Raw genomic sequence first — 27,225 nt, 5'->3', positions numbered from 1 at the left:
CAAATCGAAGAAGGGCGATCGCGATTGCCTGTTATTATTCTGAGGTCCGTGGTTCACAGATTAGAAATCACAAACAGAGAGCAACAATGAGTAGGAAACATCACGAGTTTTTTTTTCTTTCGTCATTGGTAGGAAATCTTTAGGAAATGGATTACTTTTTTAGTAGAAATCCTCTTTCTGTTTTCTATATAGGTACTTTTTTGTCTGGCAGTACCAAGTACAAAACGAATATTCTTGTAAGTATTTCTCATGACCTGTGAACTTTTTCTTAACTTGTAAATGTTGATTTGCCAAACATACTTAAATATTTTATCTACCTGCGACTGCTAACTCTTTCGATCGAATAACAAGGCAAGACAAGGAAAATAACTGTATAAAAAGGTATAAAACATTATGAAAAAAAATACCGCAGAACGCTATGTAAAATCGTGTCGCATAAAAATCTCAATCCTTGGAAGAAGGGTTTCAAATTCATTATCCAGATTAACTCTTGACATTTGGTCTCCTAAGCAACAAGGCCTTGATTAGGCAAGCGCGGCCATTTTCTTTTAATATCGCCATTTCGTTTCTTCAATGAGATGGAAAATGGAAATGAAAAGTGAGACAGAAATAAGTTGTCTATTGTGATTTTTGCTTTATTTAACATTATTTTGACTATAGTTAAGAGAAAAGTTGATTTATAAACTACTATTAGGTATGTGTGAGCTTAATGTGCCAGTGCTAACATTCTTACTTTCACGGTTAATCGAAAATGTAGTTATCTTGGCGTCCTGCCTTTGCCATCGAACACAATGGCGTCCTTTGATTAGTTGTGGAAGCGGTTTATAGATAGTCCGTCATCCTTTTCTCACATACATATACACAATAGAACGGAGACACGGCTTTCGCAGCCACTTATCTTTCTACGAGTAGAGAAGACTGTTATGAAATATTCACTGTTGCCTTCACACCGTGTTGTGGAGATCCGGACGGTTTCTTAGCCGCGCTTTTTTGTTATGTTACGCTTTACGATATGTTTGTTCGGATGCAGGGGTTTACTGAGCTGACTATGAGGAAGTGAGGCGCTGAGAGCCGCGAGATGTTCACGACGAGCACGGTGCAGGCCGGCGCTGTGCCCACGCTGCAGTATCAGGACCACAACGCACAAAAATCTCAAGGGAAAAATATTGAAAATGCTCAGCAAAAGAATACTTCCCAGGCTCAGCAACAGCAGCAGGTACATTAATTGTTAAATTTATATTTATGTAATACCTACTTAGATTGGATAACTTTTCAACACAATATGATTTATTCACATTAATATCCTTGATTGCAGGAGTTCCCCACCTTCTGCTACACAACCACCAATGTCAACATGATAGGCAAGATAGGTACCAACACCACGGGGGCTGCGGGCGTCCCAGCCAGTGTCAACATAGCCCAGCTCACCACTGGGGATGACAAGACTTGCTACATCGCACAACCATTCTCCTACAACTATGCATTGGTCAATCAAATGCAAATTGCACCCAATGGAATCCAGAATACTATATCCAACATTAGTTTCAAGTGTGATGTCTGTGGACTCATGTTTGGACATTTGTCACTGTTGAATGCACATAAAAGAATACACTCCCAAGATACTGGTAAGTTATTGGATACTTCATCATACATCTTTAGATTGTTAGTAGTTACATGCTTCTATTACTGCATATAGCTCCTACTGACTCAATTTATTGACCATCTTAAGTAGGGTTTCGTTTTTCCCGACCTTTTTCTGTTCCCGGGAAACGGGATTTTTTTTCAAGAATTCCCGGGAAACGGGATTTTATTTTAAATTCTAGTTTTTGATATTTTCGGATATTAAAACACTAACAATTAAATCGAATATACTTTTATAACTCTTACTTTTATTACTCGTATAGGTAGAAAAAAGCAACAGTCAGATAAATTAACAACCAAAATTATAATGATTTGTTTTACATGCAAAATCATTTGTTTTTCTTAATTGTAAATTAAACCAAAGGTATTATGATTAACAGTTTGAAAATAATATTATTCAAAATTAATTACACTTGAGGCAATGTTTTAGAAAAATTAACTCATTCAGCGATTTATCGCTCAACCTACTTCATATTTTAGTTTTTTCTCTGCATTAGTAATTTTATAAAAATAAACGCGGACACGAAACCGGGACATAAAAAAATATAATTATAAACAAACAAAAACCCGACTGCACGCTAAAAAGGTGAAAACAAGTCCCAATGTTAATGGAAAGTATCGTGGGCGGGGACCACCAGAGGTTTCACCATTTAGCTGAATTTTACTTAGAAAACGGCCTTGTGTGGCGGTCAAGTTGGTCCCCGGAGTCTCCGCCTGCGATACTTTCCATTAACATTGGGACTTGCTTTCACCTTTTTAGCGTGCAGTCGGGTTTTTTGTTTGTTTATAATTATATTTTTTATTTGTAACTTTTTAGTTGTTTTTATTTTATGAAATTTTACGTCAGTAGTCGGGTTTTAGTTCATGAACATTTTTTATTTCAATAATTTTGGTGTTGTTATTTAAATACCTACTATATGCATATTTTTGTAATGTGCAAATCAAGCCCATTCATTTGATACCCCACACGGCATAGTAAGTTGCAAAAACATTATTTTTTCGATCATCAACGTTATGTCCTCTAGAGGGCGCTATGTACATTTTAATGTAACGTCATCGCGCCATCAATACGCTTCTAACGATACCTCATACATCAAAATCTATCAAGCCGTTTAGGCTACAGGAGGGAACAAAGAAACAGACAAACATACATACATACATACAATCGAAAAACATTACCCTCCTCCTTCGGCAGTCGGGTAAAAAATATGACAGGCGTCACACTACCGTTAGCTTTAACATACTCTTTGGTCACATATGTAAAAGCTGATATTTTTTTTGGTTTTAGGTAGGAGAAACAGATAAATAAAGATGATAATATAGCATAGAATCGATGAAAAATAATTCCCGGGAATGATAATTTTTTTTCCCGGTTTCGGGAATGACATATTTCCCGGGAATTCCCGGGAACACGGGAACGAAACCCTAATCTTAAGCCCTTTTATGCCCCATAATTATTATTTCTGTGTGTACACAGAAATAATAATTATGGGGCATAAATAAATGTTTAGCAGTGGAGCCCTAGTGTTAAAATTGGTTGGGCTAAATAAGTAATGAAGAGAACGATGCATTTAGGTCTTGGAAAGGCTAAGCTAATGCTTCTTCTGTTATTGTTTCAGATGGTAACATAACAGTGGTGGCCACGGGAGTGAGCTCTGGCAATGACGTGGGAATGCCCCCGCACATACAGATCCTGTCATCCGACGCCGACCAGCAGCAACACCATGTGCAGTTACAAGACAGTGAGTATATGAGATCCTGCTTTTGTGGAATGGAATAATATATTGAATTCTTTATTGTACAAATATTACAAAATAATAAGTACAAAGGGTGGACTTACAAAATTATGTGTTTTACTATTTATTACATAAGAAATGCCATTGCAATAAATAACTTAAATAATGCCTTGTTTAATTTCAGCAAAACCAGTGATAGTGGACACCATCAAAGTTCAGAAATGCATCACATGTGGAGGCACCATACCCAGTAATCCCAAGCGAAAAGGACCTAAACTAATCCGATGTGAAAACTGTATTGCACAAGACTCTGTTGAACAACAAAGAAATAATCAAAGTAAGTTTCATAAATACATAATATTATACCACAAACCAGCCATTAGGAAGCTATTATACATTCCATTTTTATATCTACATTAATTTACTTAATATCATTTATATTCAGTATTCCTATAACATTACTCTTTTATTTTAAATCCACTACTGCACCTACAACATCTATTAAATCTTGAAAATATAATTTTTTATTTTATATGTGGGGACATCTCACACACGGCCATCCGACCCCAAGCTAGGCAGAACCTGTGTTATGGGTGTTGGACAGCTGATATATCTACACAAATACATAGATAGATAGATTCTAAATATAAATATCAACACCCAAGACCCGAGTACAAATAATTGCCTCAGCCGGGAATCGAACCTGGGACCTTCGGCATAGCATTCAGGGCCACTAACCAGTACGCCATTCGACCGTCAGTTAATGTTATTACTCAATTTGTAGGTAGGTATTTTCCCTATAAAAAACAATTTCACATCTGCTCACAAACTGACCAATTATAATGCCTGTTGAACAACCCTCAGTGAACACGACGCAAATCTTCGTGGCGTCGGACGACAACGTGAAGTTCGAGGTGGGCGCCGTGAGCGCGCCGCCCGCCGCCGACCCGCTCGCGCCCGCGCAGACCACGCAGCCGCAGCAGGCGCAGCAGCAGCAGAAACCATGTGAGAACATTGTTGATAAACTATTACATGTTTTATGTTGACAGATTTTATATGTGTGTATAGTGCCACAATCTTATCTGTTCCGGTGGAGACTTCGCTGTGATCGAATCCAGTGATGCCATCGATTAAATTTTGCCTATTTCTGGTTTAAACGACAATGCATTTCTGCTATTACCTATTTTTATAATTAGGTACATTCATAAGTATAGATAAATCAAAATATAGGGTCGATAGTAAATGAAAGAGGATATAATATATCAAACGAAATTTGTTGTATAAAAAATTTGTCCACGGCGAACAGAAACAAAATTAGTTCTGATTATGTTCTGATATAAAGAATTAAATCTAGATTTTACAATGATATAGGTAATATCTGTGGGTCGTGAGAATAACGAGATAGATAGACTTAATAAAAAAAACTATTAAGTACTTACCTAATCATTATTTATTAATTTATGAACACTTTATTTTTTTCATTTTCTAAAGTAACAAGAAACAAGAGCATAAAATTACAAAAGAAATTCAGACAATGTACAAAGGCTTATTGCCAAAAATCCATTTCTTCCAGCCAACCCTTGATACTCGTAGTGGAAGAAGAAGATGTCATTAATCATCATTATTTCGTCTAAAATCGCTGCAGGTGCGAGAAATTCTTCTTGGTATACTGCCTAAGGTGTGTGCAGCTTCAGTCACACCTGTAATCAAAGAAAAATAAAGATTATAGTATACTTTCATCACGACCCATCCCGTCCCCGCTGCTGGGGTACGGGTCTCTCGGGAAAATATTAATAAAATTACATGTGAGTATATGGGTAAAATTATTCGTCATATTTGGCAACACTAACCTGTAGCCGCTGCAACTCGTTCTTCTAATTTTTCTAACAGAATTAAAGGCGCCTGAATACGTTATTCTTCCTGCATAAAAGCCAATATATCTAGTATTACTTCTCTTGCATCACTTTTCAGCGCTTTTGGCATTATTACACCCAGAAAATTACAAAACAAATTAAATTACGTAGCGTCAGCCTCTTCGCAGAAATTGACAACTCAAATAACGCACAGAGTATGAAATGACGTTTGACAATGACGTCTCGTTAGTACACATTTTGACCACCGGAACAGATAAGATTGTGACACTATAGTAGTGACGCACCCTTATTCCAATACCGTCACTATACATAAAATTTGGTAAATGTCTGTATAGTGACGGTTTGCAAGGTACAAGTAATTTCGCCTTTCTCACAACTGTATTTTCAGAGATGACTTGCTTTTCACGTGAGTCTAGTGATAGGTCGCAAGCCGTATCGCCTTTTTCTAGTGACTATACACATCTCTAGATTAGGGAGGTTTCCTCAGTTTATTTTCCTATACGTAAGATCATGTCTTATTTATTATATTTAAATTCTTACCAGGAATTGAATGAATGGCTTTCTGAATGTGAAAAGAATAGAATATTACTTTATTGAACACCACATAAATCAGACATACATAAACATTCTTATATTTAGAAATAATACACTTATGCACAATGCAATGAGAGGACTTATCTGTACATCCTTATAATATATATTTTTTTATTTTAGTACCAGGACACCATCCAGTGAAAAAACGCAACCTAGCCTCCGTGGCAAAGTGCACAAACTGCAACGGCTCGGGCATCATCTTCATCGGCGGCAACAAGAACAAGCTGAATCAGTCCAACGCGGAGAAGCCGTTCCACTGCAACATCTGCGGGGGCTCCTTCTCCAGATACTCCTCGCTGTGGTCGCACAAGAAGCTACATTCTGGCGAGAAGAATTTCAAGTGCGGCATCTGCGGTATAGCGTTCGCGAAAGCAGTGTACCTGAAGAACCACTCTAGGATTCACACTGGGGAAAAACCTTATAGGTATGTGTGATTGAAAAAATATAAAATTGTGGATTTACTACGGCCATGTCTGCTTCCAATCTTTCAAACGTAATCTCTACTAGAATTTCATGAGCTGTTAGCCAATGCCTGTAAATGACAAACGCGGGGATGAAGTGCAAATTTTTACGATTGTATACTATATTTTGAAGATGAGGTAAAGTGAATGACTTATCTCATCTTCAAAATATAGAATAGTGCGACGTTTGTGGGAGATCTGTGGTGCGACGCTATAAACCTACTAAACTAATAGTAAATTATACTTTCAGATGTAACACATGTGGCATGCAGTTCTCACAATCACCGCATCTGAAGAACCATGAAAGAACACATTCAGGAGAGAAACCTTACGTTTGTGAGGTAATAACAAAATTACAAAGATTGATTTCTTTTATGATTAATTAATTTAACTTTTTCATTTTTTTCACTTGGAATTCCCACTCAAAAAGAAAGCTTCAAAGGCAAAGCATACCTTAAACACCTAAAAGCAAGTAACAGTATTAATACACTCCTTCTTACTATTAGAGTGATACATCTATGAATGGCACCGAAAAGTGGATACAGCAAGACTTTTCTATGCTACTTTATTTCATATTATACATATAATAGTCTAAATAATATGATTATGTTTGTGTTCAGGTATGTGACAAGGGCTTCGCCAGGCACGCGACTCTGTGGAACCATCGGCGCATCCACACTGGAGAGAAACCTTACAAGTGAGTTTTAATATTATTGGATAATAGAAAGACTTCCCCGCATTGCAATGATATATTTATAAATATCACACCCCTACTTTATAAAGGGATATTCGAATGTTAATGCTAGGTACAAGGTAAGCGCGTACACGGTACGCATTTAAAGACAAAAGCACCTATGATATTACAATAGTATAGTAGTTAAACTTTTAAATAGCCTACAGTTTGGTTACCAAAGTATGTAATGGAAATAAAGTTATAAGGAAAAATAACACTGCATTACTACAAACTACAGAATATTGATTATGGTGTATGTATAATATTATTTGACACTAGCTGTTCCCGCGAACTTCGCTTCCCCTTAAAAAGTTTTCCCGTGGGAATTCCGTGATAAAAAGTAGCCTATGTTCTTTCTCAGGGTCTAGACCATATGTATACCAAATTTCATTCAAATTCGTTCAATAGTTTTGGCGTGAAAGAGTAACAGACAGACAGACATACACAGTTACTTTTGCATTTTTAAATAGTAAGGATTGAAAGAGTTGCAAGATTTACTAGATTTCTTCAAATGTCATATAAATATTGTGTACAACCGCTGATAACCTTCATCCGTGTAGGTGCGACACGTGCGGCTCGGCGTTCAGCCAGGCGGCGCACCTCAAGAACCACGCCAAGGTGCACTCCGGCGAGAAGCCGTTCAAGTGCGACATCTGCACCGCCGCCTTCGCCGACCGGTTCGCGCTCAAGCGGCATCGTAACATACACGACAAATACGGTATGCCATCAACTGTTACTATTTTGCTATAGCAAACACCCTTTGACAGCTGTCAAATCATATTTTTAATTAATTATAAGCATGGAAGTAATAATACAACAGGAATGCGCACTGCACCAAAAAAACGAGCCGACAGAGATAGTCAGCACGGAGCCCTCCATCTCTTTCTATTTTTGGTGACCATAATTTTAGGTTATTCATGAGACATCACTTCTAATCTATCATGTCGCGAATAGGTGTCGATGGTCTCAAAGTCACCTATTATTCGAATAATTCGATTGCAATGTAGGTACGAATGTATTTTGGTGATATGACAATTGAGTAAACAAATGGGGTGAAGGTAAAATTTGTATAGATTGTCAAAACAGGTTAACATTAAACGCAACTATGTACCTACATACGTACTACTACATACAAAACGTGTTTACTCTGTGGGTGTTCCGTTTACATAGTCTAGTAAAGTGTAGTTGATGAAAATCATAAGATTTCAAAAAAAATATCTCAACCTAAGTGCTTCCGCCGGTTTTAAGCTTGATAAATTATCTTATAATACTCATATCTCCAAACACTCTATCACCAAAAAAATCAACAGCTCATAACTCTTTACCAGCCTCATAAGATAACAGTCACAATAATACCTAATGATACTTAGGTATAAAATAAAACAAAAAGTTGAATGAAACAGGTTAATGGAAAGTGATTCAAAAGTACGAATGAATGGTCACCCTAACCATAACGTCTCTCACAACAGTATAAACGTTATCCGTCATCTTGACAACTTCGGTCTTGTCGTAAAGTATTTAGAAAAACTACCAATATTTTTTATGAAATTATTATTCATAGAAATACCAAATATTTCATTAAAATTACATGTTTATAATGATTTATTATAAATTTGTTTTTGAAAATGATATGATATACAGTAGTCTATGAGTTAATTTAATATTTTTTTTGCATAGCTCTCTTCGTACAAAATCTACTAAAGTTTACACAACTAAATCCTGGCAATTGTTAGAAAGAGAGGAAGGGCTCTGTGGTAACCCTCTATATCGGCTCGCGGCCTCTTTCACTTCAAATATAAGTCTTAAGGTGAATACATTAGGTCTATTTTTGTTTGCATCATTTTGGTGAGTGCGCATTCCTGTTGTATTATTACTTCCATGATTATACAGTCAAACTATAAAGTCCTGACATCAAATAGTGCGATTTTGCTAAGACTTTTTATGTTCATCAGTTATTTACTTCCTTTTACATATATTTTAAAAATAAAATACCGATTGATTATGGATTTTTAACGGATTTGTCCTTTAATAAATATAACAGACCGATTAAATACGATCTTAAACAATTAGTTAGGATCCACTTCCGTTTTCATGACTTTATAGTTGGACTGTAAGTTAATTCCCCAGGCGCATCTGCCAATCAAACGTTATCTCGTTCGCTCTTTCTAGAGTTCACAAGATGCTGTTTTCAGTCAGCTGCATTAGTAGTAAGGTACCTGCTAACTTCGTATGATCTATCCGATTTATTAATCATTGATGGTTTGTGAATTTGACAATGTACTTACTAACTTATGAAGCTGAATGTACAGGGGCGCCAATAAGGGGTTGTGTTACATAGCCTGTGCGTTAAGTTGCGAATAAAATATTTTAACGCTAAACAATGCCCTACGAGTTAGGTAACAATCTTTCGCTGTGGAATTTGATGCCTGCTATCATCTGCTATGCTAGCTGTAGTTGGAGGGATATTTAGGCAGCAGCAGACTGCTCTCTATTATTTTAGTGGCTTGCGGAAAAACATGCTGAACAGCGCAGGTCTCTGTTCAGTGTCTGACTCCATATGATGGCGGCACTCAAACATACCTAGCGTCGTGGTGAGATCGAGTGATATGATGATATCCTGTAATCTGAAATATTATTGTGATTTAGCTCCCGTTAAGTTTATTTTTTTATAAATTTGATATATAATTTTTATGTTAATTTATGTGGTGCAGGTCAGACGGCCCCGCTGCCGTCGCGGATATCGCAGGACCAGGGGCAGAACTCGGACCAGGCGCAGGCGGCGGCGGAGGGGGAGCATCAAGACGCACTATGAACATACACCACCACTTAGTTTAAATTAAATCATACAATGCAATCGAGTCTTGTGCTACTCAAAGACTAAATAAATGAATAGGAACTTGGTACAAAAAATATGACGAGGGTCATTTTTTAAATTCAGAGCAGGTATTTAAAACCGTACTTGCATCACAACTTTAATCCTTTCCATGTCCCTTGAATCGCAAATGATACATATGAGTATCAATAGTTTTATGTAGGGTGACTTTAATTAATTAATGTCACCAGAATGGAAACTGTTGCTCAAAGGAAATATTTACACAAGAAAAATTATAATTATGATGTTTACCCTGTGACTACAGGTGTATTGGCAATAATATTCATAAACAATTTGAATCAAATTGTTTCAATATAATGAATGCTTCCTTTGGCTCAAGATTTATATATTATTAACATCTTATGTTATGATAATAATATTTATTTTCCCTCCCGGTGACATTAAAACGTCCAAGAATAAATAATGGGATAGGAAAACAGTTTATGCTGAGTTTCGCGAAGGACTAAAGTCGGTCTTAAATCTATTACAGTGTTGGATCGACAGTTTACGGACAGAAAGTGACAAACATAGATTTAAGGACGACTTTAGTTTGTGCAAATCGGCATTAGTCTGTCTAATATTATATTTATGTACAACATTATTAAATGCTGATAATAATTTACAGGCTTCATTGTTTTTTAATGATTTGGTCGTAGTATATTCATAATTTACTACAGGTGACATATCTTTAGGGTTAATAGGCAGGGATAACTGCAAACTGTAGCTGACACTGCCAATTTTATGTAAATTGTGAAGATAAGTGTACAGAACTAGGATAGGAATTATTTTGTTATACTTTTTGCTATTAGTATTAATTGTTTATGGCATAATGTATTGAAGCCCATTTAACTTATTGAAAATATGAAGCAAATAGACTGTTTAATTTAATAAGGTGTGCAAAGTGGCCTGTGAAACAATAATGTTATAAATTTATTTGGCTGTGGATTCTACAATTTATATTCTAAATAAGATCATGGACAAACTATAACTCCCACACACATGTCAGTGTTTCTCTCAATATTAATAGTTTATACACTACTGTAAATATCCGTGCAATCATAGACGCCTACTTGTGATTTTAGTATATTAGTAAACCTATCTGTTACTCATCAAGGAAATGGATGGTTTGAGGAAAATCTGTGTATTTAATTTGAATGCAATGAACTAAAATTATCTTCAAACCATCTAGTTACTGTTGCATCAGAGTGATGCTTTTTAATTTTTAGACTAAATTTTATATTACATACTTACTACCTAATAATACTAATTATAGTAAAATACAAGCAATTATTTGTTTCATTTATTTTAAGAAGTACCTACATGTTATTTTCCACGATCAGTGCCACTACATATACCACTAGCATAACCTTCCGTAGGTACTCTACAACAGATTTGACGATCTATTCCTATGAGTCCGCGTTTTTCCATGATTCATAATAATTATATTCTTGCAGTAAAAGAATAACTCAATCCAAGAAGATACTGGAGATAACAGTATAGGATAGGGCGTTAACAGCTTACCTACTGGCGGAGTTGCTCTCTACTCCTTTTATAAAGAACAATCTGTAATTTCATGTAGGTACTTACGTAAATAAATAAAGACCTTACCTTACACTTGTAGGAATTGTTTCTATTAATATTTAAAATGAAATCTGGAATTCCTTTTGGCTTCAGATAATGCACCTAACCTCCTAAACTTGAACGATACCAACAGCTGTGTAACTTTGACCTTGACTTGTCTAGATACCGGGACGGGACTAGTTAAAAAATATATTTTCCTAACTTTTTATATTGATAAATAATAAGAAAGTTAGAATGTGTGCCCAAATTTTATTTGAAATAAGTTACATATAACCTAATAACACACGTGTTTGTAACGGAATTTCCTTTTCTTAAGAACTAAAAATGCTTATTCATAGATCCAGTTTTCGGCAGCCTGGGTCCATCCTACGACTTCCTTCTCAGTGAACCAGAGGTCGATTTCTTTCTTGGCGGAGTCGACGGCGTCAGATCCGTGGATGATGTTGCGTCCGACCTGGATGCAGAGATCGCCGCGGATGGTTCCGGGCAGAGAGTCAGCCGGGTTGGTGGCTCCAAGGATTTGTCTGCCAGTCTTGACGACGTTCAGACCTTCCCAGACCATGGGCACCACGGGCCCGGAGCTCATGTACTTAACTAGACCGGGGAAGAAGGGCTTCGATGACAAGTCACTGTAGTGTTTCTGCAGCAGCTCTTCGGAGGGCCAGGTGAATTTCAGAGCCACCAACTTGAAGCCTTTCTTCTCGAAGCGTTGGATGATTTCTCCAACAAGTCCACGTTGCACGCCGTCAGGCTTCACCATGATGAAAGTTCTTTCCTTGTTATCCGCCATTATGACAACCTTTCAACGCGGCCTGTGGAATTGAAATAAATTTATTTATTCATTTTCATTCATCGATCGAGTTGAATGAATTTAATGAAAAATTATAAAGAATGAATGAAAGTTACTAAAAACAGTGTAGCCACATTTTGTATTCAAAATTCTACCAAAATTGAAGTTGTTATTCTGAAGAACATTATTTAGATCATCATCATCATCACAGCAGCACATTCGTAGTTTATTTTCTCTATGCAGCACATGACCATTAGACCATATTGTTGAACCAAATAATCTTTGCACCAGTTATAAATCTCGTTAGTTAAAAATATGTGTAACGAAAAGGGGTTGCTCGCATGCGGGAGCATTGAAACGTAGACGGTGATATTACAAACGGGTTTTCAAAAATAAATTGATTTTGGTTGTCCGTAATAGGATTTAGGTATAATTTTATACAATATTTATATGGTAAATCGGTTGTAAATTCATCGAGATCCCGTGTTTGTAACTAATCGTATATACTAGGTGTATTTAAATCTAAGTATCCGGTACAGATAAGCCATTTAGGTCCGCCATACACCTTCGTCATCATGGACTGGCCGTTGCATCGGTGGGGTTTGATATATCTCCTCGTCTGAGGTCCAGCCACTAAATGTTTTAGCAATTTAAAATTATTATTATTATCAGTAAATTGACCACTTGCTAATTGATTTAAAATTGGAACGTAGTCAGGCTTCTTCAGTTCGTTAGAAATTCGATTCATCTGAAATAAGATAAACATTTTACATAGTTACCTAACATACCTATTTTTTTAAATAGTTATGCAATTTAACATATTATTATTATTATTACATTATCACAGAACAACACGGACTTGGTTGTACCCACTCAATGTACATTATATAGTAATCAAATAACGAAAGCTCTAAGTAGCTAGTATCTAGGCAGTTACATACCACAACTTGAAGCTGACTGTCCGATAACGGCGATTTTATAGGACCTAATAACAAGACACTGCTGTTCTTCTGTAAACTATCAGGATCAACAGATATAATCTCATCAGTGGCGTTTGTATTTACTTCGTCATTCAATATGAGAAACATGTGCTCATTTGGTAACCCCGTATGGCTCTCTGCCTTTTTAACGAACGGTTTATCGTGGTCTATTTTAAACCGTTTATTTTTGTTACTTTTGCAACACAGAGATTTTAATTGAACTACTAATAAATCAAAAAGTTTTTCTCTTTTTGAGTCATCCATGTCGTCTTCAGTAGAGTGTTCTAGTTCAGGCTTGGAGACACGATCTTGCAGAAGAAAGTTAAGTCTCTCGATTGCATTGGCATTGAATTCAGTGGTGCTTCCGGCTGATGGACTTACTTTTTGATGTTCTAATTTGGTTATTTCGTTAATAGATTCTTTTCCAAAATTTAAAGGATTCTTGATCACAGACATCGGCTCACCAGTAGATATCTAAAACATTAATTTTACACAACAAATTTAAGTAGATAGGTAGGTAATTACCAAAATACTATTTACCTACTGGATGATGAAATGATAAAATAAATCAATTATGTAGGAACTGTAAGGATCTTACCCTATTAATAAAAATAACCAATATAATATTCAGAAACATTGTAGGAAGGTAACAGAAACAAGTGTGATTTACACAACGAACACTATAAGTAAGTACTTACTTAAAACTTCAATTTCACGCTAGTGAATTCAAGATTGTATATTGGTATTTAAGTACTTACCTAATACCTAACATCTAGTCATCGAAGTAGAAAAAGAAGTAAGTACTTATTTACTTTTTACCCGATTGCCGAAGGAGGAGAGTAATGTTTTCCGATTGTATGTATGTATGTATGTTTGTCTGTTTCTTTGTTCCCTCCTGTAGCCTAAACGGCTTGATAGATTTTGATGTATGAGGTATCGTAAGAAGCGTATTGATAGCGCGATGGTTATAGGCTATGTGACGTTACTTTAAATGTACATAGCGCCCTCTAGAGGGCATAACGTGATGGTCGAAAAATATATTTTTTATCGGTTCCCCTCATCTCGCCTAATCTTTATTGCTCAAAACTCGTTTCGCATAACTCGTAAGGTCTAAACTTTTTAGGTCGAATCATCACTTTGCCAAGTCTTACGTGGCATAAGGCTCGTTTCGCCTAAAACCCTTTTGGCACAATCTTGAAACACGTAAGTCTCGTTTGCTCAAATTGTTCGTATAGGTATAATCTTGTTTCTCCTAATATCATCTTAATAAATAATATATTAAGTATGTTGTAAATGTACAAATTGTGGTATTTTTCTCCTACATCCCGAAAATCACGATATTGAATTATCAAAATATCGAAAGTTAATGACCATTATAATTATTACAAACGCCATTAAACCCCATGGGATCGAAACCTAAAGATAGGTGCGACGACGAGCAAAGCGAGGAGGAGCGTGTTAGGTGCACATTTTCGTCAAAAGCAAAGCGGAGCGCAGCGAAGTGGAGCGGAGCGTTTCCTACATTCAAGGAAACATACAAGGCACCAGTTGCGCTAAGACTCCCCATCCAAGTTAAAGCCCGAATATTATATTACTTTTTATAACCTATGTCATAGCATTATTAGACTATTCAAGATTTGGCCATACCATTATTAGGCTAAACAATGTTATGCGAAATAACTTTTTACTAAACGAGATTTATGCCATACGATTTTCGGCGTAACGAGACTTTGACCAAACGTTACTATGCAATACGAGATTAGGCAAATAAATCTTATGCCAAAAAAGGTAGAACCATTTTTTATCAACTATGCCGTGTGGGGTATCAAATGAAAGGGCTTGATTTGCACATTACAAAAATATGCATATTGTAGGTATTTAAATAACAACACCAAAATTATTGAAATAAAAAATGTTCATGAACTATCACCCGACTACTGACGTAAAAATAAAAACAACTAAAAAGTTACAAATAAAAAAATATAATTATCATCATCATCATCAGCCTTCTATCGCCCACTGTTGGGTATAGGCCTCCTTATTTGTACGCCAATTCTTCCGGTCTATAATATACTACTATATATAACTAAACTAAAAATACTAACCGATGGGTGGACCCTTAGTAATAAAAAAAAATCTTTATCACCTTATGATTTCTGTCCCCCTATCGGTGTATAAATAAATATAAATATGTGAGGACATCTCACACACGGCCATCCGACCCCAAGCTAGGCAGAACATGTGTGATGGGTGTCGGACAGCTGATACATCTACACAAATACATACATAGATAGATACTAAATATAAATATCAACACCCAAGAACCTAGTACAAATATCTGTTTTTAAACAAATATCTGCCCCAGCCGGGAATCGAACCCGGGACCTTCGGCATAGCAGTCAGGGCCACTAACCACTACGCCATTCGACCGTCTCAGTATCATATATGTATCGCATGGCTCAGTTTTGTAATAAGTGCATCGCATTCGCATTTTGCAATCATAGAGTAGATACCAATATTACCTACTTACTGCCGGTTTCTATAACCTATCTAATCCATAACTGGTAGTTACTTTCATATGCTTTCATACGATATTGACCGATTGTTACTTTTGACTACCAGTTATGGATAGATAGGTTATAGAAACCGGCAGTTAATAATTATTTCTTAAAAAAAATATTTTTCATTGTTTTTAGTTTAGAACTTATGCACAACTAAAGTGGTTTTACTATATTTAATTATTACCCGGTCCAAAGTCAAACCGAAAAGTTTACGAAAAACCTGTCAAACCCTCAGAACAATAATTTTCTGAGACTTTATTCTGAGGGGCTGAAAGCCGTCATTGGCTGCTGTCAAGGGCACTCATGTCAACTGTCAATTTCTTTCTAAGTAGTCTGTGGTCAATTTGCCAATGTTGTTTTGTTTGTTTCATTGTTGTGAAAAATAATTTTTCTTAAAACCTTAAAAACCTACCTACTTAAATGAAATTCTAGGAATATACATATTAACACGTACCTACCGAATCAGACATGAACATCCCATTCCCTGTACTTACTCCAAGATTACTAGATTCAAAGTGGTTTAATGCTGATTGCCCGTGTGATGAAGAAGCTGAACTGGCTGCGTTAGAGCAAGCCAACCAGCACTGGGTACCTAACATTTGTCTACTAACTAATTTACCATATCTTGGAGTCCTAATAGTTCGTTGCTTTCTTTTCAACACAACCATAACAGACTTTTTATACTTTTCAGCTAAGCTCAATTGGTCAGCAATACATGAAGCGGGCACCACTGGGCAAAACTGACCCTGAGCCGATTGATGAGGAGGCAGACACTGATGAAGAAGAAGGTAAAATTCTTCAATAATAATAATAATAATTTTCTTGACCGTGTGATAACCTACTACATTAATTTCTGACTGCTCATTCTTATTATGTGTAATTTTCTTTAAACAGGGAATGATGAATCAGATGAGTCTGAAGATTCTCATGATGAAGATGAAGACGAGGAGCTGCGGACATCATACTCTCCTGTGAGAAACAATAACGAGCTTGAGCCGGACAGTCTGGATGATTTGAATGATGCCCCAGAACTTAATACATCTAACAGTCCACTATGGCTTAATCAACAAGTTAATTGACTCTGTGGGATCATAAGTTAAAAATTTAAACTAACTTTGTATAAGTTAAATTTTCAAAAAACAATAAATTATTATTTTATAAATGTACAAAATTTTCATTTAAGAACCATCTAAAGCCACATTAATAGTAACTGGTGATCACTGGAATATGCTGTAAATATCAATAACTTCAGTCACAACCCGGGTGAGCAAGGGGGTAATTTTTTCAGGTGAGACGCTGCTCCATTTTTGTTTTAAACAATTTTCAATGAATGCATGCATCTTTTTTCCTGGAAAAGAAAGCTGATGTTAATGCAAGATGGCACAAGCAGTGCATAAAGTTTCTCTACTTCAATACAGTAGTACTCTACTGTATTGAAGCTTTATACAGTAGTACTAATAATAATACAGTAGTACTCTACTGTATTGAAGCTTTATGCACTGCCCTTATATGCCCTACTGGGCATATAAGGGCATGTGTTGGTATGCTCCGTATACAGAAATACGGAGCAAAGGGCTATTTACCATTTGTGGAATAAAACATATCATTGTTGGAATGAATGGAGACTATGCGAGTTGGACAAGGTAAATAAGAGTAGAGCTACTTATGAAACTGACTGTACATTTATCTTCTTACAAAACAAAACATTTGCACCAAAAAAAATGCAATCTCTACCTGACAGCCTTTGGATGATTTTGCTTACCATAGTCGCTGGAACACTTTCCTAAGTCCATTGTGAAGAATATAGCGCTCTTCTTGACTAGTGGATTGTACTCGTCGCAGTAGTAATGGAAGGCCATGGCCACATCAGACGGCACCATCTCCAGATCCTTCACCAGCATCACTCCAGTTTGCTCTACGTTTTTTCTGTATTTGTTCATAAATTCGCCATGATTTTTCAGTGCAATATCACTGCCTGTTAAGACTGTGTGTCTGATTGCCCCTGTGTTCTTGCCTACAAAGCAAGGTTTACATGTTGCCAATTTTAGAACTTCAAAGAGTACAGCAATAAAGAAAAAAATATATAAACATGTACAACTAGTACCTAATACTAACCATTGCTGGAGTCAGTATTACGCAAATATCTAGCAGTGACTAAAGCAGCCTCATTGACAAAATTTTCAAATTTTTTTAGATTGAAATGCTTGCTTTCACTATTGTAGACAAAGGTAAATGATCCTGTGATGTTTTTGTCAAATATTGTTCTAACACCTGAAAGATATTGTTTAAATTATTATTAAAGATTTTTCTGGTCTTGCATATTCTTGTAAGTACTTACATAATTATTATTCAGAGATTACTGGTCCACAATATTTAAGTTTACTGATGGTCTATGAGTTTATAGAACTATTTAAAACTGTTACAATTCATCTTACCTGATTCAACTTGCAGTATAGAGTCATCACTTATTTCATACTTCTTCTTTATAGACAATAAATTGTCTGAAAAAAGTGTATGTTCTGTAACAGCTAAATCAGAATTTTCATATGGTAATGTTGGAAACATTGTTATGTATATTGCTGCTAAAACTCCTACTATTATTGTTATTAAAGATAAACATAATATGGTGGCAGAACTGTCTTTTCCTTTGTTTGTATGGTTATGTTGAGATAATCTTTCTAAACTTTGAGATCTATGAAAACTCCTGTAATGAAATAACAAAATATAACATGAAGCAAAATCAGTAATTGAAATGAATATATGCTTGTGATAACAAAAGTTAGGTAACTTACTCATTTACAGATTCATTCAATGTCAACTCGGATGTATCAGTGGAGTAACATTCGTAATTTGCCAAGGAACTGGTGTCCCTTTGCCACTTTGTCTGTGATGGTGATACAGAACAATTTGGATCCCTCAAAGGTTTGCTGTAATCAATATTAAAAATAACATTAGGTAAGTACTATTTATCAAAAAAAAAATAGAAACTTTTAATAATATCTAATTTTTTGAGTAGGTACATTCAGCTATAGAAATTTTTGCAGAACTAACCTCTGGATATTATCAACTTCATCATCACCTGACTCTTCAGCTGATGAGTAAGAGTCTGCGCCGTAACGGACCATTTCACTCCTACTGCTGCTGATTGGAGCTCTGGCTTGCGGCCGCCAAGGAGCTTTACTCATATTTTGTTATAACCTCTATATAGCCAGTATTGTGTTATAATCTCTTAGCATTAGTAGAAATCTAAGGTCAAAATTTAAGTTGTAGATCTGTGTATTGAGTAAAATGATATAATAATTGGTAAGTATCTGGTGGGTAAATGTAAATGAGGAATTTTACTACACAATGCATTTTTTGTAAACTGTTATTTGTTATTAATTGTGTTGTTTCTTGATGTAAATAAAAACTATACAACATCATTTCTTTAAATATGAGGTACCTTTTCACCGACACCTTCGAAAGATTAACGATTAACCACTAACCAGTTAATAAAATATTGTCTAGGAGGAATATTTATCAGTTTATTTAATAAATCGCACAAGCAAGCACACTATTATAGATTCTAAGTTATTCACTATCACTAACGACATAAAGTTTCCAAAAAAACAAAAGGTATACCCATGGAAGTAGAATAACTATATCCCAAAAGTTCAAAACAAAACATTGGAAAATAGCTCAGGCAAATAGCAAGAAAATAGAGGAAGTGGAAACCATGCATTGACATTGACGTTCGTCATTGAAACATTGACAAAGGAATAAAGAGAGGACATGGCATATCCACGAAAAAAATGCGCCTACCTAAACTTTGGTGTCAATAAAAATGGCGGCTTTTTTCTTGAAAAATGTAAACAAACAAATTGTTTGACAGCTGAAGTACCTTGTGTTTGGATGTCAATCAACATGGCGACCGGTCGCAATTTTAGGCGCATTTTTTCGTGGATATGCCATGTCCTCTCTTTATTCCTTTGTCAATGCATTGAAACCATAACTGACATGACATGACATTGACATTTTACATGACATCACATGACGTTAAACGATAAGACGCTTACACACTAGCGGACTCGGCTTACGGACGCGGACGCGGCTGTCAGCCGCGGGCCGCGAGTGGCCGCGACTGATAAGTGTGAACGGTCTTTTGGGACAGTTCGTGCCAGATCGCTCTCAGGCGTCTGAAAGCTGAACGACAAAGACGTCCAAGAGCGATTTGGCACGAACTGTCCCAAAAGACCGTGCAAACTTATCAGTCGCGACTGACAGCCGCGTCCACTACTGTGTCGGCACCTTTAGCCGCGTCCACTAGTGTGTCGGCATCTTTACCACACTTCTTAAGCTGCGTACACACCGGGCGTACCACGCAGCTTTACACGACACACCGTACCAACTTCGTACACACCGGGCCAACGAAGGCCAACGAACGGGTTACGTTGGCCTTCGTTGCTGCAATCTGTCCTGTATTATGAATGATAAATATCCATCGTTGGGATAACCGTTCGCGTTCGTTGGCCCGGTGTGTACGCAGCTTTACCAATACCAATGGTTGAAGGTAATGTAAAAATAAGATAAGATGGTACGATAGATAGAAATTCCAACTTTTATAAAATAAACGAAATTTAAACCATTTTGTGTTCACAGTGGTTCACAGGTACCTAAGTACAAAAAGTTTTGTTCTATGATAATAATTTGACATTTGTTATTGTCATTTGTTTGTGGTTCTGGTTCGTGCATTGCATTCATGTTTGTGATTTGTGATTTTGTTTTGGGAACTGTGGGATTGATGAACTATTAGCTAGTTCTTTGTTTATTAGCCTTGCCATTTATTATAATATATCCTTGTTGTGTTATGGTGATCTAAATTATTCTTCGAAAACAACAATTCGTTGGGTTATTGAATTTGTAACAGGTTAGTTTGATAGATCTAAGTACGTCTCCTGAAAATACTGTATATTCTTAATCTTACAAAGAGTTTTCTTTCCTTCCAGAAATGCTAGAAGTGACGTGTAACGACAGGTTAGGGAAGAAAGTGAGGGTAAAATGCAATCCCGACGACACTGTTGGCGACCTGAAGAAGCTTATTGCTGCCCAAACTGGCACCAGATATGACAAGATAGTCTTGAAGAAATGGTACACCATTTTCAAAGACCACATCAAGCTATCAGATTGTATCCTTTTCACTTTATCTACATATCCTAAACTTAACTGTTGACCCTGTATCATCATCATTATCAGCCCGTATCTGCCCACTGCTGGGTATAACTGTGGACCCTGTATCATCATCATTATCAGCCCGTATCTGCCCACTGCTGGGTATAAGCCTCTGTCAGACCCTGTAAAGTAAGAATAAATTGCGTTGCATGTACCACCCACACACATCACAACACAGCAATGGAGCCTCACCACGCATTTATAGAGAATGTTTGAAAGAATAATTATAACTGGTAGAGGTACTAAGCCAAAACTATGGCTTCACTACTAACTGTGTGTGCAGAGTAAAGCATACATTTACAAACTTGCTCACAGACTCCTGTTACCTCTTGTATTGTATCATATCATATTAAATTATGTTGGCCTCTGTCGGGAAAAGTAATCCTTCCTACTCCCACTTGTGATGGCTGCCATTTTTGTAATGATTCTCTATCTTTCATAGATATTTCCCATGATAGAATAATGCAAAACTTGGGATAGAATGTTTCCACACAACTTTTGTTAATAATTAATAGCCTTAACTAATACTTCAGATGAAATTCATGATGGAATGAACTTGGAGCTGTACTACCAGTAAACAGTGACGGCAGATTATATTTAAGAGTTTTTTTATTAATCGTATAACTAACATCTTATGTAAGTCAAGAATAAATATTAATTCTTTGCAAAGCACTTACTTCACTGTTAGTGTTTATTGATATGATTTCCAACAGATTTGTTAATACAAGTAAGTAGGTACAATATGCTTCATATTTATGATCTCCCAGGGGGATTACATACACAATGTGGGATGCCTTCAGCAAACAGCAGTGAATAAGGCCAAATATCGAATGTTGTGACACTGCCAGAGATGGCAATAACAGGCTGATAATCTATTATTTTATATTATATCCTGTATAGGGGTGTTAAGTCGTCGAAATATAAGAGGCGCGTTTAAACAGCTATATAATGTATGGGATGACAACTAGGGTCGAATCTAAACAATAAGTATTTTTTTCCTTTCGACCATTAAATAATAAGCCAGATTATGTGTCTTTAAGTATTTCATCAAGTAAATCTAGAGTAAATAGAAAATTTGTGTAGCCTGGCTACTACACCTGGCTCTCTCGAAAGGAACCTTTGTACATATCCTGTTAAAAATATAATAAGCCTAAACTGTGTTCCTAAGCTTGGAGTGACTCCAAGCCTTGGACCATTTCCCACCATGCTGGTCCACTGCGCGTTGTTCACACATCTAGAGGTTTCAGTAAAAGCATGTATACTTTTTTCTCTTAATTCCTACTCAATACAAACCGTAATATTACCTATTATAGTGCCACAAACTTATCTGTTCCGGTGACAGCTCAAATAAATCTCTAATATTTTTTAATTCTATAAGATTTTAAGTTTGCTCGTATTGTTATTTCGCTCTTGCGGTGTTAATAAACCCATCTAATGTTTTAAAATATACAATTCATAAGTAAGTAATGAGATATGGATCAATGGACAACATTTCATTTTCTTTACCCTATATTTTTATTAGCTATTCGGAAAGATTATAGAAAATTAGTGGACCCGTATTTTTTTATTTTGTATATACATTAATTTTTGCATGTTATTTTTAACTTAAAAGTTAATTATTTTAAAACCGGAAGTGAAGTCACATATTAGGCTCAATTTTTATTTTTGTCTATTGCCTGAGTCTCGAAAAAAAACATAAATGACACTGACAAGTGACATTTAAACTTTGTTTACATGCCAACCAACAAATGGGTCATTTTCAAATGACATTGATATTTCTGATGATGGAAAGTAGGTACTTATCATGTAAAAAAATAAGCAGAGGCATTTTTTCAGCTGTGTAGGCGGTGGCATGCTCTGGGACATATTATATAGAGGTCATCTGTTAATAATAAATAAAAAAATAGTCAGAAAGTGTCAGAACAGAATTAATGAAAATGACCCAAATAAACAACAACGTCACGATAAAACGTCAAATTCAATCAAAAATGAAAGTGACAGTTACTTTGTTTTTAAATCTATAGGCTTTGATCAGCAAAATGCATCGCACCTGATGCATGACGTCATCAGCACTTTTTTACTATTTTATGATTTTCTCGAAAATGATACATCCAAAACATACAAAAACATTTTTTTTGTGTCCTTTAGAGCTAAATCTCGAAATAGTTTTTCGATTTATAGCAGCTTTAGTTTTTTGAAATGTTGTCCATTAAGTTCGCTGTCACCGGAACAGATAAGTTTGTGGCACTATACTTCTATGATACAAACAACCTATACAATGACATAGACTACACATAGTATGGGTGTGCATGTGCATATAGATAGCATCAAGTAGGCTTTAACCCGCCAGTGCTCGCGTCAAATTTTGTAACACAAACAGTCGCATGTGGGTCTTTTAGACCCGAAAGTAAATTGCTCTATTTTCTCGAAACAAAAGAAAATTTAGATATTATTGTACATAAAACGTAAGGTTAGTAATAAAACCATAATAATATCAACATTATTTATGAATTTATGCATAAAAAAATATGTTTTGACAGTCTAAAAAGTAGTATGCTTCATGTTCTTATTTATCTACATAAGAACATAAATTACAGCTTATTTTTATTAATTATATATTTATCAATAAAAAAACCTTATTTTTATATAAACGAATAACCATTCTTCTAATTAACAAAAAATAAATTAACTTTTTATACAAAAAAATATTTAACAATCAGCCTTCAAAGTTAACATAAATTTACATATAAAATTACTTCTTCGTTGTATTGATTAAGTATATAATTAGGTATTTTCTTCGGTATTTTCACATATTCGGATTACAATTAATGCATAAAAATGCAGTGTGATCTCTACAACGATCGTCTAAACGGTTACGTGACATTTCCGAAAAGAAAAAATAATAAATTAAAAAAAATATCAAAAAAATTATACTGACACAAAGCGTCGCTCTTGGGTCGAAAAGACCCATACTCACTTTGAATGTCCGTCCTGTCCAAGTGCCGCGGGCAATCTGGCCGGGGCGGGGAGTGCGGCTAGCCCATATGGTAACTTAAAGGTACTAAGCACGCCAGTTAGTTATATCGATTATTTTAGAAGTTATCGAGGTATAAATAGAGTGCTGGGTCTTTTCGACCCACGCGCGACTATCCGCGGGTTAAAGGTCTAAGCAGACTGGGACGGCATGGCAAGGGATTTTGCCGTGAGTCAGCGCACAGTGGTCGCTTTGATACCGCGGCATTCCTGCCACGGCATTCCACAGCGTGCCGCGGTAGGACAAAGCACGTATCAGCGACACCTGCAGCCTTAAGGAGTCTACACACCAAACCCGCCGAACGTCGCCGGCCATGCCGCCGACTTGCACGCGCGGGTACGAGTCGCCGACATGATTCTTGAAACAAAGTCGCCGACACGTACCCGCGCGTGCAAGTCGGCGGCATGGCCGGCGACTTGCGTACGCGCACGCTCAGTTGCCCGCCGACACTCCACGTTCGTACACACTGCAATCACTAACTAAAAAAGTTGTACTGATTTCTTGCCGCCGACTAACTCACCGACACAGCCCCATGACACATGTTGGCGGGTTGGCGGGTTTGGGTCGCCGACACCAAGCCGCCGGGCTGTGTCGGCGGGTCGGCGGGTTTGGTGTGTAGACTCCTTAAGGCGGCGGTCGCGCCCAAGACCGAGACAGGAGACCGCGACCGCGACACATAAAATGTGTCTCCTGTCTCGGTCTCGGGCGCGAACCGTCGCCTTTATACAGGATGTTGTAAAAAGGGTCTACTAAGACGAAACCAGCATGTGCAGCATGTTATATCTAAGCCTGAAACTGAAATCAGAATTTCAAAATCGCGAAAAAAAATCATTCTACATACTAAAAAGTCACGTGACCAACTAAGTTTCTATGGAAAATGTTTTTTTTTTCACGAATTTTCAAATTCTGATTTTATTTAGTTTCGGGCTTAGATAAACATGCTGCTGATGCTTGTTTCGGCTTAGTATAGGTACCCTTTTTGCAACAGCCTGTACACACGACATCATTTTAAGGCAGACCTAGCAATTTATGTCGTATTTCTGTAACGTTACGGTTGAATGTCTATTAATAAAAATTAAAATCCTGCCATGCCATGGACTAGGTTAGGTTCTATCTATGCCCTATGACCTCTCCAGTCGCATCACGACGAATGTTGCGTTATTTTAAACTCAGTCAACTCAACCAAAATAGAATAGTTTGAAGATCTCAGAATAATTAAACCTAGGCATGTTTTTGATGCCAGAAGACTGGCTGGTTTTAAGCTATAAGCTATAGAAAGAAGAAACAAGCAAGGATGCAAGAGACAGATAATGACATGGAAATGACGTTAGGACCTTGGGACCAAAACTAAATAAAACAAATATATTTTTGCTGTAACATGAACTACCTAGCCTAATTTGTGCTTACAATGAAGCAAGGTTTTGTAAGTCTCCATTTGCTCGCCATTCTTATGTTATTATTTGGGATGTTTAACACCTGCAAGAGTAGTGAAGACCAAGAAGATTCTGAACTCGGAGACGCCGAAAATGACAACGACTCAATGAGCATTTCTGCTGACGACGATAAAGATAACGACGCCGTCAACAAGAACTGTTCCCGGAGTCAGAACAGTCTCACGCATGAAATACAACAAGCTCGTCTCGGACAGTTCCCGTTTGTAGTTGCGGTAATGTCTGAACAAAACGAATACCTGTGTTCTGGCGCCCTGGTATCCAATGGCATGATTTTGACTACCGCTACTTGTCTAAAAGAGTACAACATAAGTTACGTACTCGCTAATACAACGAAAGCTGTGAAAGGTGACAACGCTATCATTCTTCGTGTCGTTTATTCCGTAAAGTTTCCAACATTTCAAGCTGATGAAACCAAAGATGTAGGAATCTTATATGTTGACAGACATAACCATTCTGAAGTGACCCGTATAAGGATAAGCAACTATACAGCTAGTAAAGGTCTTGCGGAAATGGAAGCTATAGGCTTTGGACTGAATTTGGAGACACACGGCACTCGGGAACTTCAATATGTTGGATTTGAACATCGACCTGCTTACGATGAGGGAGACATAATGAAGGGGTACCTGGACTGCATTGAAACTAAAGTTGTGACTTGCTTTAGAGATACTGGTTCCCCAGTTATATTTAATAACGAGTTAGTAGGTATAGTCATTAAAGGCCAACCGGATTGTATTAAAGAGTTGTCCTCTTCCTACTCTGTAAACAAAGCGATGGCTAATATATTGCCTACTTACGTCTTTAAAACTTGGTTAGATGATCGTATTGCTAAAAATGAACTAAACCAAAAGGTAACATTGGTGGCTTATCCAGATGTGGCTCAATCAGAGAATGAAAAAGCCAAAAAAATCAGGCGTGTTCTAAGCCACATAGATACATCTTCTGGGTCTAAACCGTCGTTTTTAAATATTTTTGTGTTAATGAGTTTGCTGTTGCATTTTTTTAAAGTTTAATGCGTTTAATACATTTTACTCACTGTGAGAACATTAATCGGCATGAATATTTATTTCGCACAACCGAAGAGTTAAGTATACTTAGGGCCTGTTTCACAATGTCTGATAATGGAAACCTGTGGCATAAAATACATGCTGTCACTGTCTAAAACATAATGAAATTGTGAAAAAGGCCCTCAATGTACCAGTAAATACTAGGTAGGTAGAGATGAGAGTGAAGATAACGAATAAGCAAGCGTAGCGTAGCGGATTACCTCTAGCCCGGTGGACCGACGCGACGCGACACGTTGGCCGGTACCTCAGAGGACAGAGTGTTGTGGTCTCGCTATGGCTAGTCTTTGGCCATGGCTCGTTGGTAGCGGTCCGTCCAATGATCATTTCTTCAAATAGGTAGGTTACATACCGTATATAACACACTACCCCTCACTAATTTATTACAACCTATGTAGGTAGGTAACTGTATCTACCCACAATATATATAGAACCAGCTATGTATAGTCACCATTCTTTTTCGGGCTGCGCAAGTGATTCACCTCACGTGGAGTCCACTGGTTGACATCATCCATGGGCCATGGCCTTTTGTTTGCCCTTGAAGACGGTGCGGTTTGTCCCATACGAACGGTGAGGTGGTATCGTAAATCGTAAGTAACCATAGAGAAAGCAATACAGTGACCATTCGCATTCGGTGACCTATGA

General features: G+C 36.7%; 7 protein-coding genes across 16 annotated transcripts; 4 read left to right on the top strand and 3 right to left on the bottom strand.

The window, feature by feature from the left end:
* The first annotated feature begins 530 nt into the window (after window positions 1-530).
* LOC105386133 (zinc finger protein ZFP2) lies at window positions 531-11,198 on the top strand. 2 transcript variants are annotated; one of them, XM_038108112.2, is made up of 11 exons: window positions 531-694; window positions 1,031-1,216; window positions 1,316-1,625; window positions 3,261-3,383; window positions 3,562-3,714; window positions 4,242-4,382; window positions 5,966-6,269; window positions 6,557-6,647; window positions 6,927-7,003; window positions 7,600-7,757; window positions 9,751-11,198. In XM_038108112.2, exons 2-11 carry the CDS (start codon window positions 1,079-1,081, stop codon window positions 9,849-9,851), a joined length of 1,596 nt encoding a protein of 531 aa, XP_037964040.2. In that variant the 5' UTR covers window positions 531-694; window positions 1,031-1,078; the 3' UTR covers window positions 9,852-11,198. The 2 variants fall into 2 exon arrangements, with proteins under 2 accessions (XP_037964040.2, XP_037964041.2); XM_038108113.2 differs by having other exon boundaries at window positions 580-598.
* A 526-nt stretch (window positions 11,199-11,724) lies between these two features.
* On the bottom strand, window positions 11,725-12,327 carry LOC105386135 (nucleoside diphosphate kinase). The gene has a single exon (XM_011556634.3). The coding sequence runs from the start codon at window positions 12,280-12,282 to the stop codon at window positions 11,821-11,823; it is 462 nt and encodes a 153-aa protein (XP_011554936.1). The 5' UTR covers window positions 12,283-12,327; the 3' UTR covers window positions 11,725-11,820.
* A 125-nt stretch (window positions 12,328-12,452) lies between these two features.
* Window positions 12,453-13,726, bottom strand: LOC105386136. The gene is made up of 2 exons (XM_048625937.1): window positions 13,224-13,726; window positions 12,453-13,030 (listed from the first exon to the last, which is right to left on the bottom strand). The coding sequence occupies exons 1-2, from the start codon at window positions 13,716-13,718 to the stop codon at window positions 12,776-12,778; spliced, it is 750 nt and encodes a 249-aa protein (XP_048481894.1). The 5' UTR covers window positions 13,719-13,726; the 3' UTR covers window positions 12,453-12,775.
* Window positions 13,727-16,146: 2,420 nt separating this feature from the next.
* On the top strand, window positions 16,147-16,985 carry LOC105386137 (anaphase-promoting complex subunit 15B). The gene is made up of 3 exons (XM_011556636.3): window positions 16,147-16,411; window positions 16,515-16,611; window positions 16,718-16,985. Exons 1-3 carry the CDS (start codon window positions 16,292-16,294, stop codon window positions 16,900-16,902), a joined length of 402 nt encoding a protein of 133 aa, XP_011554938.2. The 5' UTR covers window positions 16,147-16,291; the 3' UTR covers window positions 16,903-16,985.
* LOC105386138 lies at window positions 16,934-19,575 on the bottom strand. Of its 7 annotated transcripts, none has more exons than XM_038108264.2 (7): window positions 19,445-19,575; window positions 18,875-19,095; window positions 18,616-18,750; window positions 18,259-18,527; window positions 17,939-18,094; window positions 17,586-17,837; window positions 16,934-17,171 (listed from the first exon to the last, which is right to left on the bottom strand). In XM_038108264.2, exons 2-7 carry the CDS (start codon window positions 19,006-19,008, stop codon window positions 17,041-17,043), a joined length of 1,077 nt encoding a protein of 358 aa, XP_037964192.2. In that variant the 5' UTR covers window positions 19,009-19,095; window positions 19,445-19,575; the 3' UTR covers window positions 16,934-17,040. The 7 variants fall into 7 exon arrangements, with proteins under 7 accessions (XP_037964192.2, XP_037964194.2, XP_011554940.3 ...); XM_038108266.2 differs by having other exon boundaries at window positions 18,875-19,069; window positions 19,445-19,563; XM_011556638.3 differs by having other exon boundaries at window positions 19,266-19,546.
* A 775-nt stretch (window positions 19,576-20,350) lies between these two features.
* LOC105390134 (ubiquitin-like protein 5) lies at window positions 20,351-21,707 on the top strand. Of its 3 annotated transcripts, none has more exons than XM_038108261.2 (3): window positions 20,351-20,471; window positions 20,809-20,988; window positions 21,565-21,707. In XM_038108261.2, the coding sequence occupies exons 2-3, from the start codon at window positions 20,811-20,813 to the stop codon at window positions 21,606-21,608; spliced, it is 222 nt and encodes a 73-aa protein (XP_037964189.1). In that variant the 5' UTR covers window positions 20,351-20,471; window positions 20,809-20,810; the 3' UTR covers window positions 21,609-21,707. The 3 variants fall into 3 exon arrangements, with proteins under 3 accessions (XP_037964189.1, XP_048481889.1, XP_037964188.1); XM_048625932.1 differs by lacking the exon at window positions 20,351-20,471 and adding an exon at window positions 20,519-20,729 and having other exon boundaries at window positions 20,791-20,988; XM_038108260.2 differs by lacking the exon at window positions 20,351-20,471 and adding an exon at window positions 20,526-20,729.
* Window positions 21,708-25,034: 3,327 nt separating this feature from the next.
* Window positions 25,035-26,566, top strand: LOC125489615. The gene has a single exon (XM_048625931.1). It carries the CDS (start codon window positions 25,474-25,476, stop codon window positions 26,527-26,529), a length of 1,056 nt encoding a protein of 351 aa, XP_048481888.1. The 5' UTR covers window positions 25,035-25,473; the 3' UTR covers window positions 26,530-26,566.
* The last annotated feature ends 659 nt before the right edge of the window (window positions 26,567-27,225 follow it).

Source organism: Plutella xylostella, chromosome 15 (assembly GCF_932276165.1).
Source record: "Plutella xylostella chromosome 15, ilPluXylo3.1, whole genome shotgun sequence".
NCBI classification, from domain to species: domain Eukaryota; kingdom Metazoa; phylum Arthropoda; class Insecta; order Lepidoptera; family Plutellidae; genus Plutella; species Plutella xylostella.
Note: the sequence above shows the minus strand (reverse complement) of the source record. Positions and strands in the feature narration are given on the sequence as shown.